Below are 25,545 nucleotides of genomic sequence, written 5' to 3'. Positions count from 1 at the left end.
TGAGAACTCCCTGATGTGATGTCCTGACCTTGGAGTCTCGGTGTCAATTTGAGGTAGCACACTCACCTGTGGGTCAAATGGTTTATGTGTTCAAGCCCCACTTCACGACTTGAGCATAGGCTAACACTCCAGTGCACTGAGGGAGGGCTGCACCATTGGGGGTGCTGTCTTTTGGATGAGATATTAAGCCAAGACTGCAACTGTCCTCTCAGGTGGGCATAAATGAGGCCACAGAACTATTCTGAAGAACAGCATGGGACATATCCCTGGCCAATATTTACCCATCAATCGACATCACACACACACGAAAATCTGGTCAGTATCACACTGCTGCTTGTGGGATCTTGCTGTGTGCAAATTGCCTGCCATGTCCCCTACACGACAGCAGCGATGACTCTTCAAAAAGTACTTCATTGGGTGTAAAGTGCTTTGGGACATCCTGCGTTCACGAGAGGTTCTACTATATGAATGCAAGTCTCGCTTTCTCGTCAAATAAGATGCTAGAATTGTGATGCAAACTACTTTGTGCATTTTACAAAGCTAAGAAAATTAGCGAAACACGAAGGCTTCCTGCCAGATGAGTTTAGATAAAGAAACACATCATGTCTGTGTCTGATATGAAATGGTTTAATGTTTTCTTTTTTTAAAAAAAAAGTAACTTCACAAATGAAAATCATAATGGAATATTTGAACTTGTGTTAAGTACATTTTTGCTCCTGGTCCACTGATTGCCAATGCAGCCTTCAGCTGAAGCTAGATATAACTTGCAGTTTTTTTTCAATGTTGTTTAAAGAAAGCCACATCAAGATTAAAAATGAAAATGCATCAAGATTTTTTTTTTGCAATTTGCATATACTGGATTTGCAGCATCTAACAATTAGATGCAGATTATATTCTTTTCACAAGAAAGATATAGATAGCCTTTATACTTGACAATAAATTATTTTTATACTTTTTTAATTTTTTTAAAAAAACAAAAAATTCAGGAAAAAAATGAAACATAGAACATATATTTTTCAGAGGTTATTTTACAAACAACATGAAACTAAATTCACTGAATGTCAGAAAGCTGTGATATAAATAATAAAAGTACTGCCATGATATTCACAGAGCGACATTGGAGAGTTTTCACAGGAACGCTCATTAATAATAACAGTTACAAGACAAATAAAGATCGCCAATACCGAAGCAAATTTGCTTTGGTTCCGTACATAGCTCTATCTCTCTCTCTCTCCCCACACTCGCACAAAAAATCAAAGTAAAGGAGGACCAAAAAAATAATGCAGACAAATTGATGCAAACATGAAGCATTGTTTGAATGCAAAGTCTCACCTTACTCTTGTAACATAGCTGCAGCAGGTTTACGATTTGTAAACCAATCTGTCGCAAAAGACCAATCAACAATAATAAGATGCAATTGGATCAGAATACATTTTCTTTTTATATAAGTCTGCTCCCATTTCCCTCCCACCCCCCCCCACCCCCACTACCCTGCAACCTTTTATATTTCCCTCTCTGCTTTTAGTTCTAAGTCAGATCGAGTGATTGTTTTAAAGGGGCCTTTTACCCGTGCCTAACTCAAAACGGTCTGTCTGTTTAAACACCACCTGTTTAAAACAGTCTGTCCACAGTATCAGCACTTTTATATGTTCTGGTGCCCTAACTGAAAATATCACTGTGTGGTATGTGTGCCTCTAAATAATATAGAATGTAACTAACCAGCAGATACAATATTTTAAGGATATTATGTTTTCTTTAAATAAGTAAATCAGTTATTAAGAAATATTAGAATACTGCTGAAAACTGTGGGGGTGTAGTCAAAAGGTGTAAACAGTGTTTGTCTGAACCACCAGCTGATTACTGCTCATTGTTTACATCTCATGCACATTTAAAAAGGACAATTATAACATCACATGCATGTTTTCCTGGTAGGTTAGGACGTATACCATGCTCATTGTATGCCGCAACAGTTAATACTTATGGCAATCATTTATACCTCAGTGGTGCTTCAACATTAGCAGATTGCAAACAGCGTAAACATGTGATGAGAAGCACCTCAACAAAACTGTCAACTAATTTCACAGCAGACTGTCGCACCCCACCCCAGCCCCCCAAAAAACGGTATTTGAATGTACCCCTACTGTTTTCAGTTTGTGTAACCTACTGCCTGTGGAGGATCTCAAAGGGAAAAGCTTGTTTCATAATGTCAGCTAAGGAAGGAGGAGAATGGATTCAGCGATGAAAGAAATTAAAATCGTTTTCATCTCTCCAGAAGTTGTTGGAACTCTTGCTCGACTGGGATGGTCAGTTTCCTGTTAATTGCTGGGCAATTTGTTTGCCCAGTTTGGGGTTTAGGACAAATTGGAAATGAGAGAATCAGATTCCTTATATCAATTGTCCATTTTAACCAATTTCTGACACCTCTTTCCTCAGTGTGACCCCCTCAAGAACCAAACAATCTCTGCCGCTTGCAAAATGCATCAAATATGTCATCAGCTGAAGTTTCAAAAGGTTTTTTTTTTAATCACCCTTGATGTGATCAGATTTATTAGAAGTGGGGATCAGGAATGAAAAGAATGTTTAGTTCTACCAGATGCTTGAAATAGCTGTCAGATATGTCCACCCTGCTCATTACAAAACTGCAGGAATTCCATCAGAGTCACAAGAGTGTTAACATTGCACAATCCTTCTGTATTATTAACATGCACACACAATGATGTAAAAAAACACAGCATTCAAAGTAATGAAAACACAGGGTTGACAACCTGAAGTGAGAAGACACTTGAAGTTTCTGACACATCTCTGTTGTGGTGACAGAGTGAACTAGCGCTGATTATAAACATTCCATCGCAATTTTGAGTAATTCAAATTTTCGGCATGTTCAAAGAACTGGTTTGATCACTTTTGACAGCCATATAACCCTCTGGGTTTCCTTGATTTTAACAGTAGAACTTACGATGTCTTAAAAAGCAGAGGGTTATGGATTGAGAGTTCAGATGGCACTCAGCTTTTTTTTTATTGCGAAAGAGGAACTGAAATTGTTGCAGCTACATTGATTGGATTGATAATGAAGTACACGATTAAACAGAAAAAAAAGTTTATTTGAAAGAGGCTTTAAATGCGTCTGTTTCACAAACACAGGAAGATATCAGAAACTTTGTCCTTTTACTGAATGCAGGTTCAATGCTGTGTATTTTGAATATGTATGGACTGTAATCTGCATCTCCAACAGCTTTAATTGTTGTCACCCCAAAGGATTGATGTTGCCACATCCCATCATCGTTTCAATACCTGTGTCAGTTCAATGAAAGTAAAAGTTATATGACACAGAAGCCTGCTTTCACTGCAGCTGATGCCACTAGTTAAGATGATGGCAACAAGAACGTATAACAGGCTGCTCCAAATTGTCAGAAACCATTACAGGATCCCAACAGAATCCTTCCATCAAAGGTTCTTGGCCTCCTCCAGTCTGTCTGCCATCAGCCAGGATCCTATGTCCTGTGATTTGCAAAGGGAAGACACAGAGTCAAGGCGAGTGACTCACTCCCTCACTTTTCCTTGCCAAGACCTACCAATTCAGTTCCAAGCAGTGACTCCTCTTAACTGTGTAGCTGAAAATTGACCCCCAACTCCTCCAAGTGAGGCAGAAAGATGCAGATGGGAGCTATACTGAATCTAATGCCTGATGCCTGGTTCCAAGGGGGAACACAATGTGGGTTTCTCAAAGGGGTTGTAGTATTTACAGGGTACAAAATGGCCCTACAAAAATGCCAAGAGAACCGATCTTGCTCTTTTAAAGCAAACAGTTTCATTGAACTAATTTGACCAAACTCAGTGAATAACCTTACTGTTCAAACACCCATATGTAAAACACACCCTTTCGAAGCATCCTGAGAAAGCTTCACCTTCAAAATCAGCCAATCATGAAGTAGTAACGTGCTTGTTACTGATTTTCTTGATAACAGCGCTCACAGATTCCAGTGTCCCTCGTGTTAAGCCCTACTTTTGGTCTCTTTTTATAGGAAGATTTGTTTAATCTTACAAACCATCAGGTCCCATCAGAAGCCACAGCAGTGAAACATTACTGAACAAGCAGATCAAAGTGATACACCTCCTTCATTCCCACATACGTGTGGGTTTCTTTTTCCCACCTCCTTGTTGTCGACAATGGACTTGGAACTCTGCCGGAATCCAAACTCCATCCCCCAGGAAAAACACCCTAATTTCTTGGACATTCTAAAGGAAATTCTTTATCTTATCAGAAGGTTTGGTAGCAGGTACCACAGCAACCGATGTACTAACTCCGTTTTCAGCATAAAGTAACATAAAGGCACCATTGATATCTTTCTGTGTTGAAATACTGTAAAAACGCTACATATGGCACATTAGTATTGTGAATGCTAACATTTTTTTTTACATATATATATTTAAATCTATAAAAACTTGTAGACTTTCTACTAGCTGCAAGGTTCATCTGCTAAAATAAAATAAAATGTTTAATTTAAAGTAAAGTATCCGGAGTACTTCATTATATAAAATAAAGTTTTACTGGTGCATCTATGTGTTTTTAGACAGCAATTGGGTCCTGATTAGCAATTACATTGGACAGCCTGACTTGTAACTCTTCCTGTGTCGAGTACCTATTGGTGGAGTTAGTCCTGTTTTCAGCCAATCGGTATGCAGGGGCTGATTCTACACTCGTTGCCATGGGGTTCTGTATGCTCAGAAAGGGTGTCTCTTCCCCTATTCGTTCATCTTCAGTTTCACTGTCAGAGCTACTGCTCTCCGAGCTTGGATTACCCTCGCTCTCCATTCTGTGTGAAATGTGGCCATTAGCCTTTGTTCTTTTCCCTCTCCTGTTGCTGGCCCCTTTCTTGGGGGACTCGAGCGTTGGCTCATACTCTTGCGTGGTCTCATATTCGTCGTCCTCGACCACCCTTAGCGGGCTGGCCGGGATGCTGCCACTGTCCTTGGCGGAGTTGCGGTACTGCTTGTAAGGGTCTTGCCTCTTCTCCCGCTGTCGAGGTGGGGTCACCAGAAGCAGAGGCCTCTCCTCCTCGATTGAAGGGCTTATGGCCACTGACGGCATGGATATAGTCAGGCTAGAGACTGGCGGCGACACCTCTGAATCAGGCGACTTTGGGGACATTGGGGTTCTGAAGTCCACTGGCGACATTCTGGCTGGAGTGGTCATGGCAGAGACGAACCTGTAATGGAATTAACAGCACCAATGAGGGTGACAGCAAAAAAAAAAGACATTCCGTCACAGATAGAGTCCACTGTTCCTTTACAGGAGATAAGATCCATTCTAGTGGTGAACATAAGACATCGAGTCAAAGGCCTGAATTTTCATGGAGTTGCAGAGCCATTTAAAAAAGCAGCCAGGACCTGATTCTAGGGCTGCCACCCCCATTCCTGGCACCCCCAATTTTTGCTGGCAGGATGGGAAGGGGGAAGAGAGTTCCTGCACTCTCTGAGAGCTCCCCCAACCTGGCCGGCTCCATCGCAGGGGTAGGCATCAGCTAGCTTTTGACAGAGTCGGGCCAGCTTCTACATGACCCATGGTTCATGGCTCCTCAGTGGAATCGTCAACCATAGTCTGGATTCGGGAACCTTTTGAAAGGAATGTTTAAAAAGTCTTACCCATGACCCCCATGCCCCTTCCATGTCTCCCATGCCAAATCCTCCATTCCAAATCATGCCAAGCCATGCCCCCCCACCCACCTCCCATGTCCCCTTATAGGCCCCACGCCAATGCATACGTGAAACTGCTCAGGAAAGAAACAAATCTTCCTTTGAAAAACAAAACTTCTGCTCTTACAACTGTCTAAAAGTGTCGATCAGACAAAACATTAAAGTATCAATAACAGGCTTCAAACAGTTCACACCGCTTAATCTCGAGCAAGTGAACATTTGGACTTTAACAAAAGAGATCACAGAGTTGGATTATTATAACCACTTAAAGATGTCAATCAAGCAACAACAGTTCTCTCCAGTTGTCAAACCAGAATCCCCTAGTGAGATAATGCTTTTATGAGTCTGGGCTCTCAACCCAGCATGCATAATAAGGAGTGCCATAAGAACTCTTTCAAGTAGAACTGGATGGTCCTCCCTTCAAAACTCCCCTCAATCTTTTTTAATCCAAGGAGAATAACTCCAGCTTTTCCCAACCTAACCTTGTAGATAACATCCTTCATCCTTGGAACCATTCTAGTTATCTCCTCTGCACCCTCTTAAAGACACTCACATCCTTTCTAAAATCCAAATTGTTGGATCAGAAATCAAGCCTTCAGTTAGTTCTTTCTTGATCAGTTAATAGCTTTTGGGAATGAGTGGCACTGCAAGTTGACTTAGGGTTGAATTTGGGTTCACTGGTGCATCCATGTTTCCTTGGACAGCAATTGAATCCTGATTAGCAACAACATTGGTCAACTTAGGAGAGGTTTTTCTGTAAGAACAGATGAGACAGCTCAGACTGTGTTCAAATGGCCTTTGCTACACATTTCATGATTATGGAGTGAATTTTCAGTCCAATTTCTGATATGTACAACAGATCTTTAATTTAGTGCCTCATAATTGAACTCAGAGAGGTCAGAGGGCTTGCTAGTGTGAAATGTGTTACACTGGGCTGCCAGGTTTGTGCTCTTCTGAGGTTGCAGAAGAGTACATGGAGAATTTGGGTGCAATTATATCTCTCACATATACCCAAGGGAGCAGACAGTTGAACATCTCATCCAGAAAACAGCACCTCCTTCAGCAATGCACTGAAGAAGTGTCAGCCTGGATAATGAGTACAAACCTCTGGAATAATGCTTCAACCCACGATCTTTGACTTAGAGACAAGTGACCTACCAACTGAGCCAGGGCTGGCACATCTCAGAACTGCACAGGTTACAGCCATGCCCTTAGTTCCCACAGTTACAGTCAGACCTCTGCCTGCAGTCAGGGCTATGACCTCACTCCCTACAGTCTAAGCTGTGCCCTCTGTTTCTCTTTACAGTCAAACTTCTCCTTACAGTCAAAGCTTTGCCCTCTGTTCCTATTACACCTGTGCACTCAGTTCCTACAGCTACAGTAAACTCTATGTATATAAATAGCCACAGGCCCTACCTTTCACTATGCGGTGAATCTCGGAGAGAGTCCGGAGTGTCTCTTGAGTTCCTCACACAGATAAGCATCTCTCGCCGACCTGCCACACCATTGAGTCGACCTCGGTGATTGATTGGACTGGTGTGCCTGCTGGTTTCTATTGATGATGTTACAAGCACAGAAGGGCTATCTGAGATGACACTTTCTGTTTGGCCTGTACTCCAACTGTGGTCAACACAAAGAGAAACATCTTTAAATCCCTTTGTCAGACTATCCTCGTAAAGCACACAGCCAACATCATTATTCTCACAGAGGGAGATCTTCAGTTACTTCCCAGTTGCAATTGGCACCAGACATTTATTTTTCAGAGAATAAATGTCCTTATTGAGGCAGTGTTGTGCGAGAAGTAAGGGGATTCAGCAATTTTTCTTTATTTTTTTCATGGGATGTAGGTGTCACTGACAAGGCCAGCATTTGTTGCTCATCCCTAATTGCTCTTGAACAGAATGGCTTGCTAGGCCATTTCAGAGGGCAGTTAAGAATCAACCACATTGCTGTGGGTCTGGAGTCACACCAGGTAAGGATGGCAGATTCCATTCCCCTTAAGGGCATTAGTGAACTGGATGAGGTTTCCTTTTTACAACAATTGACTAGATTTATTAATTGAATTTAAATTCTATCAGCTGCCGTGTTGGGATTTGAACCCACTTGAGCCTCTGGGTTACTAGTCCATGGACATTACCACTATGCCACCATCTCCCCCAATTCCTCACTGTGGGTAACAGGAAGTTGTCTCTGTAATGACGCTGCTCACAGAATTGTGTAGTTATGCTCGGTGCAATAGAATGAGAAGCGAAAAGGAAAACAGGAAGGAAAACTTGCATTTATGTAACACCTTAGATGGCCTCAGAACATCCCAAGATGCTTTATACCCAATGAGTTACCTTTTGAAGTGCAGTCACTGTTGTAATGATGGAAATTTGGCAGCCAATTTGCACACAATGATGTTGTGTGAGGGATAAAAATTGGCCAGGACCCCCATGATTTTTTTCAAATATTGCCATGGGACATTTTTTTACGTCTACCTGAGAGGTTAGATGTCTCATATGAAGGAAGGGGGAAGGTACTTCTAACAATGCAGCATTCCCTCAGTGCTACACTGGAGCATCGGCCTAGGTTTTACTCAACACTCTGGCTTGGGGCTTGAACCCACAACTTTCTGACTCAGAGATTGGATCATTACTCATTCAGCCACGGCTGACACTACAGAGCTGATAATGCAATCCTGGCACAGCAATAATGACACTGAAGTGACCTGACATTGTGACACTGTGTGCAGCCAGTTCATTTACACGTTTTACTAGGGCATAGAGTATGGTGTGTTGGAGCACTGCAGGGCTGGAATGTCAATCAGACAGCAGCCATGCATGTAGAGTGTGCACACTTCTATGTACCACTCTGCAGGCAGTAGGGGAGTGGGCAGAGGACAACAGGGGTACAGAGTGCCCCTTGAAGAATTGACTGTCAGAGTCATCCTGGGAATTGTGGGTGGTCTTATAACAGGAAAGGAGTGATACATTACACTATAGAGTGACCATACTTCAAATGCCCACTCAGGGGGGAAGCAGTACCCAGGCACTCTGCTTTAGTTAAAGGGAGGTTAATACAATTTGCATTACTGAAGGCATTCATTGAGCCTTGTGTGTGCAGCTCACCCACTACTATGTGCCGGCAGCTTGTCCAGCTGGGATCACGTTGGGTGCATCATGGCTTCAGACCTCTGCGTCGAACAACAAAGAGCCAGATGTAACATGGCACTCCAATAGAGTGTGTAGCACAATCGTCTAAAAACGGACTACAATCGATGTCATGTCACATCATGAAGTGTTGCATGTTAAAGAAAGTGACTGGGTTAATTTCATATTCACCCCTGGACCATTCTTCTCCTCCTTGGCACGTTGGTAGATGAAATTAAAGTGCGAAGTAGCGTCTTCAATGGAAGTGAAAATGGGGAAAGTTGGTTATTGGGAGGCCAAGCCGATGTCATGTGGCTTGCACTTTTGTCAAAGTTAAAACTCCGCTCAGGGTAACTAAGCATCGACTTCAAGTGAAGTGGGGTTAGAGGACAGGAACAATTGGACACAGACCCGCATTTTAAACTCATACAGCCTGATCTTATTTTTTTGCATCCTATTATAAATTTCCGTGCTCACATTTAGAATGGAAATCACGGCCTGAATTTTACCTTTGGCGGGTGCACCCGATCGGCAGGCCTGGGAGTGGTCGGGAAATGGACCGCGATTTCACACTGGCTGGCCAATTAACGGCCAGCCAGCGTGAAACCCGCACTGAAATGCTCAGCGCTGCCGGGGTGGGGGCGGGAAGAGGGCGGGCGATGACGTTTCCGTGGGCGCGGGTGAGCGCTGAGAGAAACCTCCCCGAAGGCAGACAGCTGCCTCAGGGAGCTGGAGACCTGAAAATGCTAAAATAAAAGGTTTTAAAAGCTGAATAACTGTCCATGCATCATAATCAGCCACCTGAATATAGCTGATAAAAATGCTGTCCCACAGAAATTTGTTTTCATTTTATTTCATCACAGAAGCTTCATCCTGCCTTGGATGAGGTTTGATGAAAAATGCAAAGGCCACCTGGCCGATTCGCCCGTCCGCCAACCGTAAGGTCGGACGGGCAATGAAAAATCGGAGTCAATTGCACCGTTAATGGGCTTAATTGTCCTCTTAATTGTCGATGGGTGCACTTCCAACTGATGCGCGCACCCGCCGAGCGAAATATCGCTCGAGTGCGTGATGACCTCGGGATGCTCGCCTGACGTCTTCTCGCCCGATTTTACGCCCAATCGGGTCGGGCGCGCACCTGCCCGCGGGAGGTAAAATTCTGCCCCACCCATGTGAACACGTCACACTGCAATTTAACCACTTTGAGTGCACCCCCACCTGTACCCCCCACCACCAACAACGCAACCACTACTTTTCCAGCACCTTTATAGGAGGGAGGAGAGTGTGTGGTTTATATAGACAGCTTTCAATATGTTGACATGAACATGGCAACTTATAATGGTAAACAACATGAGGAATTTTGCAGAGGCATAACAGATTGTAAATATTAATAAATGCTACTTTCACTATTTTATGATCGCTCTCTGTCATTATTTACCTACTGGCAGCTTGTTATAAAGCAGCTTGTTATAATGGCACTGAGACAATTGACTTTGATAGTGGGTTTAGCTGGGGGTGTGGGCGGAGGGGTGGATTTCGGGTCTTCCAGTTTGGTGTCTGAGGTGATGAGTGGCAATCAACCACAATGTGGCATTAGTTGAGCTCAGCTTCAATTTCTGAACAATATCAACATCTTCGAAGCAGATACATGAGGTAGACTTTTCACCAGATGTAAAAATATGAAAATATAACTTGGAGGTAACTGTAGCTTCAACTCTTGTCCAGGGTGTAAATTTGGTAATGTTCTAGCAATCTGGTTTTCAGGTTCAGATCTTCTGTGTTATTTGACGTATCTTTGGCTAAAGCTGAAGGAAATGGGACACGACAGTAAAAAGGCTTTGTTTTTTAATTTAGCACCCTTGCCCACTGCCAGTAAAAGATCATCACCATGTAGCTCATCTCAAAGATTAAAACATGTTGACCATGAGAACTCTCAGCTGTCCTGTGGACTCCCAACATAAACTTATATAGAAGTACATTGAAATTACAGCACTGAAACAGGCCATTCGGTCCAATGGGTCTATGCTTATGTTTGTGCTTCACACAAGCCTTTTCCCTCTCTACTTCATCTAATCCTATCAGAATACTCTCATATTCCTTTCTCCCTCATGTATTAATCTAGCTTCCCATTAAATGGTTTCATGCTATTTTCCTCAGCCACTCCATGTGTTAGTGGGTTGTACATTCTCACCACTCTCTGAGTAAAGACGTTTCTCCTGAAATCCTTATTGGATTTATTAGTGCCTATTTTATATTTATGACCTTTAGTTTTGAACTCCCCCACAAGTGGAAGCATATTTTCTGCATCTACCCTATTAAACCCCTGCACAAAATTTAAAAATCACTACCAGATCTCCAATTTTGGTCTAACCAAGGTTCTGTATAAATCTAAAACAGCTCCTCTGGTTATCAATACTCTCCCTCTAGAAGTTGATCTTTGAAAGGCATCCACAAGAACACCTGCATATCCTGGCCCAGCCTTGTGCTCAAGTCTCCAGGATGGCCATGTCTGACTGAGCCTCCACCCACTCCTTCAAAGGCAACCGATATCAAGTGAGGAGGTGAGACTGTAGGCGGGTGCTCTGAACATCAGAGCATCGGAGTTCCTTGTTAATACTGAGATTGTGCTGCAATAGAATACGCGCTTTAAGTTAGTAATCAACACACAGCTGATCCCAATTGGGGAAGGATTAGGGAATCATTGCAAGAGTATATAAACTAGTTCGAGGAACCGGGAGAGTCTGTGATTTTGTTTTGCTGTCTTGGAAATGAGCCTGGATTCAGGTACAGGCTAGCTTCAGGCTTATTCTTCCTCAACATACAATCATTGGATTTAACATTCCTATGCTTGGATTTTCTTTGGGACTCGGCACACTGTCAGTCCCTGAGAGGGACCAAATGAGGGTCTACTGGGCAGGGGGCGGGGGCAGGGGGCAGGGGGCGGGGGGCAGGGGGTAGGGGGGGCGGGGTGGGGGCAGGGGGTGCAGGACTTTAGCTCAGATCATGGACTGGACTCTCTGGAAATTTGACCAGAAGCATTTCTTTTTTTCGGTTGACATTCCCTGACTAAGGGTTTTCAGGGCTGTTGTCTATAACTTATAGAGGTCCCTTTGTATGATATGTGCTTCCCCTTCTGTTTATTGCAGACCTCTGTTAGTTGATTTCTTGTTCTTTGCTACTTGATCAAAAAAATGCTGTTTAGTCCAGATACCTGTGGCTGGGTGTGTGACTAACTGTTGTAGAGTGATGGGTTGTCGATGTATAGTGACTTGTTGAGAACGAGGTTTCCGTTTCCCGCTCGATGACATGCTCAGTGGATCCAGGGTTTTTCATTATATATTGCTGAAAAGAAATAGTGCAAGTTTAGAAGACAAAGTGCATCACAATAAAAGGTCATCAAACAGTCCCATCAAACCCACTCTTTCCACTGGCTGTTTATGACATATCACCATCATAGACATTATCCTCCACTCAAGATCTCCTCCTTTTCCTAATCCTTATGAAATCTATTGGAATGAGAACAAATGGCAGGAGTCCACAGTTGGCTGAATGTTAAAGACAGAATTAAAGCTTATCTGCACTTTTTAAAACACTGTGTCTTTCTTTATTAAGATGTACCAACCAGTTTAGTGTTCTGATTGACATGTTCACTGGTTATCAATACGCTGCAGGCATAAAAGAAAAATCAGACACACAAAAACCACTTGTTTAAAAAAATTAAGAAATGTTATCTTTTTTGCTACATCCTATTTCGTTGTTAAAACCCCAGGCAGGCTCTTGAATGAATACAGAACATGGAAGGAGGCAATTGCTAATTGAACATCTCAGTAGGAAAAGGCTCACAACAAAGGAGATTCTGCTTTCAGTGTGAATTGTATAACGTTCAATATTTTGGCAAAAGTATTAATACAGGAATAATGAATGACTTGGCTTTCATGCTGCTAGGCCTGCTGAGAAACATTTTCAATGGTATGAGGCCTGATTTTATAGGCACATCATTGTGAGTGTCTAATTAAGTAACTTGTGCCTAATGAACCATTTGGATTGTCATAACCTTGGCCATATTACCACCAGTGTTATTACTGACCTTCGTGGCCAATTATTTAACAATTCTACCCTGCAATATCATCTCAAGCTAAACAGTGCTGCACATTAATTTCATACCCAGTAGAATAATGTGGTGGCAACTGACATACTTTATACCAAGTCCTGGACTCTTATTGAGGGGCTCAGTGTTTAAAGTTGCCATTAAATTACTGATTCTGATTGGAAAACTACTCCACCATCTCGGAGATGTGCTGCACGTGATGGCATCAGGCAAGAAGAGGTAGGAAATTTTGATTGGCTCCATGTTACATTAAGGGACCTCTGAATAAGGTAGGCATAAATCTGGTGCTGAAAACTCGTCACACTGGCTGAAAATAAATGAGTTACAGCCACTTGGAAATCAGGTAATGGAAGATGCTGCTGCACTCCAATCTTTCATAAATGGAGCACTCCAAACTTCTGTTCCAATGTACTAGAATGACGCCAGAATTACCTACTGCAGTGGCACACTTTGCCAGAAATGTTGAAGAAAAAGAGGCATGACCGACCAAATTAGTCATGATAAAAATTTGTTGTTGTTTTTGTGTTTGTCCATTTACTTGTTGTGTTTACAATATAGTGCTTGCTAAAGAGTAAAAATATGGAAATGCAATAAAACACATTTAAATTAGGTTGAGTAATAGTAACGGGATACATTTGCAATGTCTTACCAAATTGAGGACAGGCTGGAAATTGTTCGACTCAATATTCCAATTTGACCTACTGCCATACAGATAATTTCCAATTTGTAAAGGTTGTCTGTGTGCATTTCTGTTATTGGAGTCATGGAGATATTAATGGCACAGGAGGCGGCCATTCAACCTATTAAACCCATGCCGGCTCCCTGCGGAGCAATCCAGTCAGTCCAACTCCCCCACTTACTTCCTGTGGCCCTGCAAATGTTTATTTCCTTCAAGTGCCCATTCAAATTCCTTCTGCAATCATTGATTGCTTCCGTATCCACCACTCTCATGGGCAGCGAGTTCCAGGTCATTATCATTCGCTGCATAAAACATTTCTTCCTTACATTCCCCCTGAATCTCTTGCTCAAAATCTTAAATCTGTCCCCTCCCCCCCCGATCCTTGTACAGTCAGCTAATGGGAAGAGTTTTATCCGCCTACCTTATCTGAGCCTGTCATAAACTTGTAAACCTCTATCAAATCCCCCCTCAAATCTCCTTTGCTCCAAGGAGAATGAACTCAGCCTTTCCAACCTCACCTTGTAACTAAACCATCACCCCCCCACCCACCCCCATCCCCCCATCCCTGGAACCATTCTTGTAAATTTCTGCATCCTCTCAAGGACCTCCACATCCTTCCTAAAGTGTGGTGACCAAAACCGGGCACAATACTCAAGTTGGGGTTCCTCCAGTTGCTTTCCCAGAGGATATGGTAGTTCAGCTTCAATTCCGCCTCATGTATCCACCAGTTTAATCATTCCACCGTTGGTGGCCATGCCTTCAGCTGTCTAGGTTCCAAGCTCTGGAATTGCTTTCCAAAAAACAACCCTCTGCCTCCATACCTCTCCCCTCCTTTTAAGGCGCCCCTTAAAATCTACTACTTTGACAAAGCTTTTGCCCACCTTTTCCTAATAGTGGGGGAGACGGTGGCACAGTGGTATTGTCACTGGACCAGTATTCCAGAGACCCAGGGTAATCCACCACAGCAGATGGAGAAATTTGAATTCAATAAAAATTTGGAATTAAGAGTCTAATGGTGACCCTGAAAGCATTGTTGTAAAAGTCCATCTGGTTCACCAGTGCCCTTTAGGGAAGGAAATCTGCAGTCCTTACCTGGCCTGCATGTGACTCCAGACCCACAGCAATGTGGTTGACTCTTAAAAAATGCCCTCTGAACAAGGGCAATGAATGCTGGCTCACCAGCGATGCCCACATCCGGTAAATTATAAAAAATCTTCTTGTTTGATTGATGAAGAGCCATGGGATGTCTTACTATGTTGAAAAGCTTCAACCTCAATGAACCGGTGATATTATATTGACACACTCATAAAATGCCGTTAGTCCTATATTGTATCTTAAAAATTCATCAATTTATGGTGAAGAGATGCACCAGGAGCTCAGATTCTCCACAAATTGTTGGATGATTTAAGTTTTACTTTAGTTTTAATTTTGGTCTTTACTCTCTCAATTCTCACCCTATTTCTCTTTCTATCTTCAATTCGACTATAATTTATCCCATTTCCTTCCCCGTTGTTCTCTGTTTCTTTCTCTATTCTTTTGTTTCGTGGGTTAAGGAGATAGGCCACTGGGTCCAATTTGCATGAGGTTCCTGTTATTTCATCACATTTTCAGTAATCGGCAGTGCAAAAATAATACAACCAGAGGGGTGAGGCAAAAAATCCAATCCAAGGCATTTGCCATGATATGCCCCATCCAGGCAATTTCTGGGCCGCTATCACAATGCTATTAATCTGATATCGTAGCTACTGACACAATATTGCTAAATCTACATTATGGGCATAAAATGCCGCGCGATGGCGTCGGGCGAACGTCCAGACGTCATCGCGCACTCGCGCGATATTTCGGACGACGGGCGTCAGCAGCGCGCCCGTCGACAATTAAGCGGCCTATTAAGGCCCGTAATCAATTTAATCGACTCAAATCTTTCGCGGCCAGTCCAACTGTTCGGTTGGCGGGCGGGCGAAAAGACCAAGCGGCCTACGCATTTTTGGCGAAACTTCATCCACGGGGCGAGGTGAGGTTTCAACCAACGATTTGAAAATAATTTAAAACTTTTAACATGTTTAACATGTCCTTGCTCATGTGACAGAGTCACGAGGGGCCATGTGTTCATTGTTTTTAATATCTTTATTTTTAGCGTTAAAGATCTTCAGCTCTCGGAGGCAGCACTGTGCTTTAACTGCGCGCACCCGCACACTGCAGCGCTCCTCCCGCTCCCCACTCTTGCAGCGCTGCCGCGCGCGTTTCATGCTGGCTGACTGTTAATGGGCCAGCCAGTGGGAAATCCATGTTAGGGCCCGATAGCGGGCGGCGGTTGGCTTCGCAACCGCTCCTAGGCCCATCCGCCGTGGGCAAAATTCTGCCCTATATCTACTGACACACAAACGTAATGCTCTTAATCCGATATTGTACTACACTAACGCACCTACTCAGGCTGTTAATTCTGTATTCTATCTACCCACACACTAACACAGTGCTATTAATCTTACATTATGTTATTCTGGCACATTAACACAACGCTGTTAATCCTGTATTGTATTTCATGATATATTGCCGTTAAACAGATATTGCACTGACTTTTCCTAACACAATTCTAAATTGTATCTGGTGTTTTTGCCAACTCAACTGTTAAATCTGCTGCACATCTACTAGTGACTTTGATGGCCTCTGCCTATTACAATGATGACACTGATGGTATAGCCAGACCTCAGCTGTTGTACAGCAAACCCCAGAGGTGTTGCAGCACACCCATAGAGATTAATTGTTCTTCAAATCTTTGTAGTCAACAACCATTTCTTCTGGCCAAGAGCACTCGCTCTGCTGCATACAGCTGGTGAAGGGGTTGCTGCATCACTATACCCTATGGCCTATCTGAAGAAACTGGGGAAGGCGTAGATTCACTCAACTGATATCTGGGATTGAGGGGGGCGTGGGTTATCTTATGAGGAAAAGTTGGACAGGCTGGGTCTGTATCCATTGGCATTCAGGCAAATAAGATGTGATCTTACTGAAACACAAGATCCTGAAAGGACCTGATAGGGTGGATGCTGAAAGGGCGTTTCCCCTTGTGGGAGAGACCAGAACTCGGGGGACACAGTTTAAAAATAAGAGGTCATCCATTTAAGTCGGAGATGAGGAGCAATTTTTTCTACCAGAGAGTCATGAGTCTTTGGAAGTCTCTTGCCCAGAGAGCAGCGGAGGCAGGGTAACTGGATATTTCTAAGGCGGGGGGTAGATAGATTCTTGACTAACAAGGGAGTCAAAGGTTATCAGGGCTGGGTGGGAATATGGAGTTGAGGCCACAATCAGATCAGCCATGATCTTATTGAATGGCGGAGCAGGCTCAAGGGGCTGAATGGCCTACTCCTGCTCCTGCTCCTAATTCATATGCTCATAGGTGTAATCGTCAGAAGTTGAAGTGCCAAACGTGGCTTCTGGTGATTGTGTGAGCGCAAACTTTGATCAGGCGTAAGCGCCTGCGGCTTGAAATCTGCTGGACAGTTTCGCAGCACAGACAGGAACACCACTGCAGAGTCACCTCTATCTGGAGCAGTTCTGCAACGCACAGAGAAGGCATCACTCAGATACACCCCAGTGACACTGGCTGAATGCCGGTAAACCGACATTGCGACTCACAGTCACACCGGCATAATACAGTTAATGCTCGATTGGGCAAGAATACCAACTCAACTTACGTTTGCCAATTGAACATTGTCTGCCGGAGGGTTTGTGTGGTGGGGTCCATTTACAAGGTTCACCATGTTGTTGCGCTCGGAGCGGAGACTCTGTCTAAGCCGGTCATGCAGCTTTTTTCGCTGTTTTCTGTATTGGGTGGCAGAAGCAATGCAATCAGAGACAAAAATAAACATCAATTAATTGACATGGATTTCTTTATATTAGAAGGATTAAAACTCCAGCTACGAAGTTGTGACACCTCATTTTTTGCAGTGCCAGCATAGCATTCACCCTTAATTCCCAGCCCTTTAAACATGGCTCCTTGTTGAATCCTTCCTCTGCTTCCTGTCCAAACCGAGTGTTTCTCAAAATAAATATCGGAAAGAACCAACTGAATGGAGGGTTGTATACTGACTGAAACTTACTGCCGCTTGCAGCCAGTGCTACATGGCACAGGCTGTGGGATACATTTGTAAAAGAAAGTGTCCAAAAGCAATTTCAACCCAAATACTTTAGATAGAAGTACAAGGAATTACAGAAAACCTGCAACAGACACGGGCCCAACTGGTCTAGACTGGTGTTTATGCTCCACACAAGGTAGCTCCTACCCTACTTCATCTCACCCCATCAACGTATCTTTCTCTGTCTCCTCCCTCCTGTGCTTACCCAGCTCCCCCTTCAACAGTTAGATTTTTGATCAATTAGGGAATCAAGGGTTATGGGGGGCAGACAGGAAAGCGGAGTTGAGGCCACAATCAGATCAGCCATGATCTTATTGAATGGCGGAGCAGGCTCGATGGGTCAAATGCCCCCCGTCCAGATCTTATTTCTAATGTTCTTAAAGGCATCGACGCTATTTTTCCCCCAACTACTCCACGTAATAGTAAGTTCCAACTACTCTCTGGGTCAAGATGTTACTCCTGAATTATTTATTGGATCAGTTGGGACGGTCTTATATTTGTGTCATCTAGTTTTGGAATCCCCCACAAGTGGAAACATCTTCTATTTACTTAAAAGCTTTCTTTTTCTCCCCTTAAGGAAATATACGGTGCCTTGAATTCAACTATGAATATTCAGCATCAGAACTTTGCAGAAATACGCTCATTTTCAGTCCTGTGCTCTAGGGCGGAGTGTGGCCTCTGCATCAGGCCTCTCAAAGTATGGGGATGAGATTGGAAACTCGTTGAGGCGAGCGAAAGGTTTCAATAAAATAATACATCTGATGGGGACTGTCACTACTTTTAATAATGAGGCTTAATTCATTTGTTGGCCTTTACATTTAGAACACTGTAAAACCTCATCCCCTTTGATGCTGATTCGCACACCTTACAGGTAAAATTTAACTTTGGTGGAAACAGCGCAATCATGGGTTGGCTGCCCATTATATAACCTGACCAATGTTCCTTTCTGTGGACTTTAATGGATGGCTGATCCGCTACTGCCCATTTTGTGCCCTCACTAATGATTCCCCCCCTCATCATTCCAAAACAACAACTTATGACCAACTTTTCAAACCGCATTGATCTAAAGGAAAAAGAACATGCTCATTATTGACCTGCGCATCTTTTTCAAAAATATTCTCCCCTCAACCCTACAAAGCCCTTGTGACTACAGATCATTTACTGGGGAAGAGGAAAGGGACTGGGTGCACTGAACAGGTCACCTGCTCCCAGGTTTCTGCCAATGTCATTCTTAAAGTCTGCCTCCTTTCGTAAACCTCAAATTTATATCATTCAGTCCCAGTTTCCCTTTCTTTAAAGAAACAGTTAGAATCATTTAGTTTTGTGCTCATCCAGATGAAGCATGCTAAAACTAGGGTATGAAGCACATTCTCACTTGTAGCACCAAAGCTTCAAGCTCCCAGGTAGGCGACAGCACAATTAGTTGCACAGTAGAACTCCCTCTACTTTCCAAATGATGCTTCAGCCCAACCTCAGAAAAATCTATAAAGTAGTTTTTTTTTGTTACTATTTCATTTCCCACACTAGTCATCCTTTCTGAATCACGCTATCAATTAATACCAGGTCATGGAATATCTCGAGCTGAGTGGTTCATGATCACTCGGAACTGAACTGAAACGGTCCAAAGTCCCTTCACATTAGACCTTTTCAGTTAACAAAGAGGGTGTTTGGGTTAGGTTTCAACCTCAGTCCCTTCAACAGAAGGCTTGTTGTGATGTTGAACTTCATCGCTAAGGGTGGAATTTTCCAGCCCTGTTACAGGGAAACGTGGAGAGCCGTCTATAGGTCCATTCACTTCCGCAGGACCGGAAGATCCCACCAGCTGGAGGGGCCGGAAAATTCCGGCCCAAGCCTCCTATTTGCTGTGCGGTTATGTATTCAATTTTATCCTTAGACTTTAACAAGAGACTCCATCCAAATAGCAGTGAAGTACTTATTTAACAGCTTGAGGCACAGTTAATCTGCTGAGTGCTTTATTATTCTTAAAAATCACTTTATGGGAAGGCTGACTTTTAAAGAAAACCAATTTTTCAAGTGCAAAGGCAATTCACTTGGAGGGAGGAAAGGACAGAGCAGTTGAATTAGTGTCAATCAGGTTCTATCTTGGATTTGAAATAATGAAACTTTGGATTACTTTGTTTTGCAGTAAGCCACAACACACATGATGCCAACCACTAGGAGGGCGATACAGATCCCTGTTATTGTCAGCACTCGCTTCTGGTACAGCTCCTCAGCTTCTGAAGAGAGAAGCAGAAAACAGCAGGTTACAGCCTGAGGTTTGCTATGGAGCCAAGATGTCATGAAAGTGTAATCATTTCGCTCTGTTGATGAGGAGTAATTGCTCGTACAGCTTCCATTTTCCTCCTGCTTTGTGCTCTCAAAGGCAATTAAAACACACAAAATGGAAGCTCACGGCAATTTTTTTAAAAAAAAGGCAATTCCCAGCTTAGACAAAGCTTTCTGTTTCATTTATGTTTGTTTGGATTCATGCTGTGCCTAAGCAGAAATGTAGAACAGACACCAGTTTTACACTTAAAATTAGTCTTGTAATTGCAGTTGTGGCATCAGCACTGATGACCACAGGCGCTGATGGCCAGAAAGGAACGCGTGGAGACACATGTTGAGTTCTATCAGGCAGACAAGCCAGCCGACAAGAGTGTAATCTGTTGCGAGATTTGTCTGTCTTTTAAAAATGAGCACAGCTCTATACATTTAAATACATGCCAATATTCTCAACCATAAATGTCATTCCAAGCATTTCCTTGTCATAATTATGTGTGCCATTTCCAATCCAGAACGTGTCCGTGTTTCAAGTCTTCTACTGAAGCACATGATTAAATTAATCAATAGAAAAAGCAATATGTAAGCCAGACATTGCCTTTTTGAACTCCTGCAGTCCAATTTTAAAAAGTACAGTTCTTGACAATTACATAAAACTGGAGTTAAATTGTTATTGGGTTTTCACTCATTGATGTTTCCTGCAGCATTTATAATATGCCATATTAGATATTTTTACAGTCAATCCGTTGATTGATTTTCTGTGCAACATGTCAATGTTTGAAAAGATTTACCTCTAATTTTTGAGCATTTTATTCATACTTCCTCACCTTCCCCTTGGAGCCGGCTTCATCAGCCTTGGATTAGCCAAGAGGGATGGAGAAGCAATTGTTAAAGAAACAGTCTTCTTAGACATTGTTCAGTGCAAACTTTTCCCACCTTTCCCCTACCCACCCCACCAACTTGAGTCCACATTCACTGACAGAGAAACATCACTGAGTAAAGCACCTTTGAGGTAAATGTCAGAATAGAGACCAGCTGATAGGACTAGGAATGCTTTTGTTACATTTAAAATAGAATTTACTCAATTTTTAAACAAATGTCTGTGACTAAAATGATTTATTGTGGGAAAATCAGTGCAAAAATCTGAAGTTTCTCACAAGCCAGATTGACGTCCTCTTTAAAAAAAAAAGAGATGACTATGTGATATCTGTAGGACGTACCGGAGAATAAGATGCATGACATTCAGGGAAACCAAAGCATCAATCACGGTTCGAGGTAGTTCGTGGAACAAAATGGTGATGATTGGCAGGCATTTTGGACCTTAAGGCGCACAGAGTTGTGTCTGTCGCAAGGCAAGCCTTCAGATGCTCAGCTAAGAGTTCATCTTTGCAGCTCGTCGTTCAGACGACATGAACTCTCCTGACTTGGCCAGATCTGTTCTACATTTATTATTTCTCCCTGACGCTATAATTTGGTCAATTTGAAAAAAGGGGTAGAGAACTGGACTGGGAAGCAAATTGCAAAGGAGGAACCGACTAAAACCTACAGCATAAATATGCAGGACCATTTAATGGGTGCGGGAACTTAGCGAATACTTCAAATTCTTCCTGATTCTCATTTGTGCAAACGAGTTAACATTTTCTCAGCAACTGGCTGCGTTTTTTTGTTGTTGATATTATTAGCGTGGCTTGTCTCTTTTCCTGTCCAGCTGGCCAATAGCCATCCTGCTATTTACAACAACAACATGGGACATCACGACAGATAGGTCAACACTAAGTCCATACAAGACCGAACATCAATTCAACTGGAATTATTCTGGAAAACTAGTTCGCCAAAGCAGCGAGTGATATATAAATATATATTCTTTTTTAAAAAAAGGAAAAGAAAAAATAGATGCCAGAAAGGTAGAGGTTTTGATTTTTAAAAAGTAGTTTCAGGTTAAGGAGTCAACTGTAGACCTGGCATAGCATGCTTGATAGTGGAAAATAAAATACAGAAACACTTGGAAGAGAGTGATTGAAGCAAAATGTGAAGGGATGCCCCACACAACATAACCACCAACTGACTGAACCAGCACGAAAATGAATCACAAGTTACTTGGGTACTTTTAAAAGGATAAAAATGTAACAATAACGATAAAAATGAAGGTGATTTCAATCAAATTAGAGTTCAGATCGCTTCAAGCATTTGTTTGCTTCCCTCACCAGCAATCACGGACAGGCCTATAAACGTCTTCAATTAAAACAGAACTTTTTAATCAATGTCTCGCACAATTTCCTGAGGCCTTCTGGACCCGAAGGCTTCTGTGCAAAAGAGGAAGGAATCTGTATCATTTAATCTGTTGTTTCTCCATTGTCCCGCAGTTCCAGATCTTTGGGAATTACTGGAAGGACGTGTGCTGATGGCCTTGTCCTGTACATCAACACTAATCAGCTAAAAATGCTCAAGGCCGGTTCATCTGGGAACACCGTGTTCCTCCCTTGACAGCAAAATGGGAATCCAGAAGAGGATTTGCCATCATGCACTGGGGGCTTGCTACAGCCCTGAAAGGGATAATAAATTACCCAAGGCATTAGGCTCTGGAGTCATGTGCTGATCAATGAGACTACAAGTCATTTAACTGCGAGATGCTTTTATTTCCAAAGTGGGTTCAAATTGGCCCAAATAAGTGGCAGTAAACGTTTTAACTTATAGTTAAATTAAACAGGGAAGGGAGGTGTGGAGGGGGGGGTGGATGATTCGATGGAAAGATCTTTTGAACTCTCCAGAGGATCAGTCATTAAAGATTTGAATATAGAATCCGGCCAGTCAGTAAAGATCGCTTCGTCTTATTGCAAATCTTCAGCCAGAAATATCATTTACTTTTTACAAGTGTATTTGCTATCCTTATAAATAGACTCAATTTCCATTTGTGGCATTGTTAGACCACTCTCACTGCAGATCACAAGCTTGCACTCTTCAATTTTGAGGCCTTTATCGTCTAACTTGTTTGTTCTAGATTCAAGTGGCTTGAATTACCAGTTAAATTGCAAAAGGTTCACAAAATGCAAGAAACATTCAACCAAAGGGGAAAGGAGAGGTTCAAAATTCAATGGCACATCGTTGAGTGCTTTCCGCATTTTGTCTAATCTCTTTGGGAGCTGGTATGGTGACTGCAAACTGGAATGAAGGGCTGCCAAGTTTTGTATTTTTGGACATGAAACCCATCTTTAAATTATTTTTTGTATCGCAGCATCTGCTATTTTAGAATCCACACCTTTAGAGCTTATTCCTCGTTTTGTGACGTTGAAAAATGGGACGAGGAAATGGCAGAAATATTTATGCTGACTCCAAGAAAGAGAGCCTTGTTAGGATTTTACAGTAACCCACTCAGGAGAAGTTGCTCCCTTGATAACTGCGCTGGCTCTTGCTTTTTCACACATTCAAATTAAAATGTGTCCTTACATTTAGTAAGAGAATGCATGGTGCCTAACCAACCTATGTAACAAAGCTGGCATAGCACTTAAACAATCAGTGGACTATTTCTGTGACAGTCGTTTAAAAGTTACTTATTTCGAATTCGTCAAAAGAAATACTCTAAGGAGGCCGTAAATAAGGAGGTCAAAGTCAAATCCAAATCTAGACTAATAGAGCGGATGTACAGATCATCCATGATCTAAATGAATGGTGGAGCAGCTTTGAGGGGATTGAATGGCTTGCTCCCTTTCTACAAATCGAGTTTCCAGAGCTGACGTGAAAGAGCAGCTCCCTTTTCATGTCCTACATGCTACCCACAAAAAGTGCGGCCAAGTGCTAGACAGGCTGTTATGGCTGGATCATCCCTTCCAAAAGCAACAGGGGTGGGGAGGGGGAGAGAAACGGAGTTAGGAATTGAAGGCAGGTCATAGCTGTCAGGTTTGATTCTGCAGATTAAAAGGAATGATTTGTCCATACCCATAAATTCAATTCCAAGATGCTCTGCCAATGCAGAAAGTTGACAATAAAAAGAAAGAAAAAAAACAAGGGAAAAAAAGTTTCAGAGAAGAGCAGTACAACATACTGGGGGAAAAAATTCACACGAGTAACATGATTAGCCTGCACACGAGAGACAAAGATGAGTGGCAACATTCCGGAGGAGACTGTGCTCATATAAGCTGCTTTATCCTGGTGCAAAGTACATGCTTTTCAAAGAAAGAGAACACGAGTGCTGGGGGATGGGGGGAGTGGGGGAAAGAGAAATAAAAAAACACCGGAGGTTTGAAAATATAGTCGGCAATCCATTTGTCCGGAGGAATAAAATATAAGAAAACTTTCTGGTAACGATGCAAGGACATTTGGGGGAGATTCAGCTGATTTTTCCTTTTTTGGGTTCCCTTTTGTTTCACGAGGCAGAACGATGCCTTTCATAGTTTATCTGAACTTCGCAAAATGGTTTACTGGCTGGTTTGTTTAGATGGGTTCAGGCCCAGTGAAATAATATTTTTTTTAAAAAATTACATTTATGTCCAAGGCACCTGAACGGTCAACAGCAGTGAAATTTTTAAAGGAGTGAGGTTTGTGTTCAGGAAAAATGTGTAGTGCGGCCGGATATTTATTTTCACTGAATTACACCTAAAGATGTTGCGTTCTTTTTCTATTTGCCCCAAGTCAGAGGGAGTCATCTAACCCCACCCCAAATGATGGATGTTTGCTCGGAGGATGTCGAACAGAGCTCGAAATTCAGCGTGCTCGAATATTTTGACACACACGGCCAATGCATCGTTTAAATATCCTGAAAATCCTGCTCGGTTGTTGGGTTGCAAGGGAGTGAAACGATCAGCCTGACCTGAAGTGTATTTTCAAACCCACCAAGTTCAGATAACTTCAAAAAGGCACCGTGTAAAGGTGTGGAGCATTATTATTTTAAAAATTCAAGTTGACGATCGTGGTAATAATTGCCCCTTCAAAACAAATATTACGTCGAGGGAAAAAAAAAACAAATTACTGCACAAAATTGGTGATTTCAAAATGCTCGCTTAATTTTTGCCTTAAATGATCTGAAGGATTAAACTTTAGTTTCCTCAGATGGTCCTGCATGAGCACCACTAACAATACACATTAGTTACGTTAGAAAAGAGAAACAAAGCAAGGGTTAAATAGCGGGCATGCTGCAGCATGCATACTGGTACACTAATATCGCTGATTTACACTTAGGCAAATGTTAGGCGGAACTACAGTCACGGGAGAGGAAAATTCATTCAGATTAGGGGTCAGGAGAGGGTCATCAAAAATGGGTAAAACAAAATAATTGCACGAACGTTAGAATGGATAATACAATATTAAGGAAGCATGCTCATGGCACGGGGACTTGTTGATTCAGCATGCATCACTCATTCCACAGACATCTGAACCCTTCACTGAACCCCACCAAGCTATGCCATTCAACTAACTAAAGGATACAGACAGTTGCATTAAAGAACTGGCTACAGCAATTAAAGCTATCTGGTTACTGTCAGGCTACCACTTAAAATATTTTCTACCTTGTAAACTCCTACAAAT

At 42.5% G+C, this 25,545-nt stretch overlaps 1 protein-coding gene across 3 annotated transcripts in view; it reads right to left on the bottom strand.

The window, feature by feature from the left end:
* Window positions 1–618: 618 nt before the first annotated feature.
* The window catches only part of nrg1 (neuregulin 1), a 191,253-nt gene continuing 166,326 nt past the window's right edge, over window positions 619–25,545 (bottom strand). For 2 of the 3 annotated variants that reach the window (XM_078534464.1, XM_078534547.1), the window contains exons 6-10: window positions 19,883–19,985; window positions 17,308–17,434; window positions 12,037–12,167; window positions 7,111–7,314; window positions 619–5,207 (exon numbers count right to left, since the gene is read on the bottom strand). In XM_078534464.1, coding sequence (XP_078390590.1) covers window positions 4,568–5,207; window positions 7,111–7,314; window positions 12,037–12,167; window positions 17,308–17,434; window positions 19,883–19,985 — 1,205 coding nt within the window. In that variant the 3' untranslated portion in view covers window positions 619–4,567. Of the gene's footprint in view, window positions 5,208–7,110; window positions 7,315–12,036; window positions 12,168–17,307; window positions 17,435–19,882; window positions 19,986–23,961; window positions 23,986–25,545 lie in introns of all 3 variants that reach the window. The other variant, XM_078534387.1, reaches the window with a different exon arrangement.

The sequence above is a fragment of the Cetorhinus maximus genome, chromosome 1, assembly GCF_964194155.1.
Source record: "Cetorhinus maximus chromosome 1, sCetMax3.hap1.1, whole genome shotgun sequence".
Classification (NCBI taxonomy): domain Eukaryota; kingdom Metazoa; phylum Chordata; class Chondrichthyes; order Lamniformes; family Cetorhinidae; genus Cetorhinus; species Cetorhinus maximus.
Note: the sequence above shows the minus strand (reverse complement) of the source record. Positions and strands in the feature narration are given on the sequence as shown.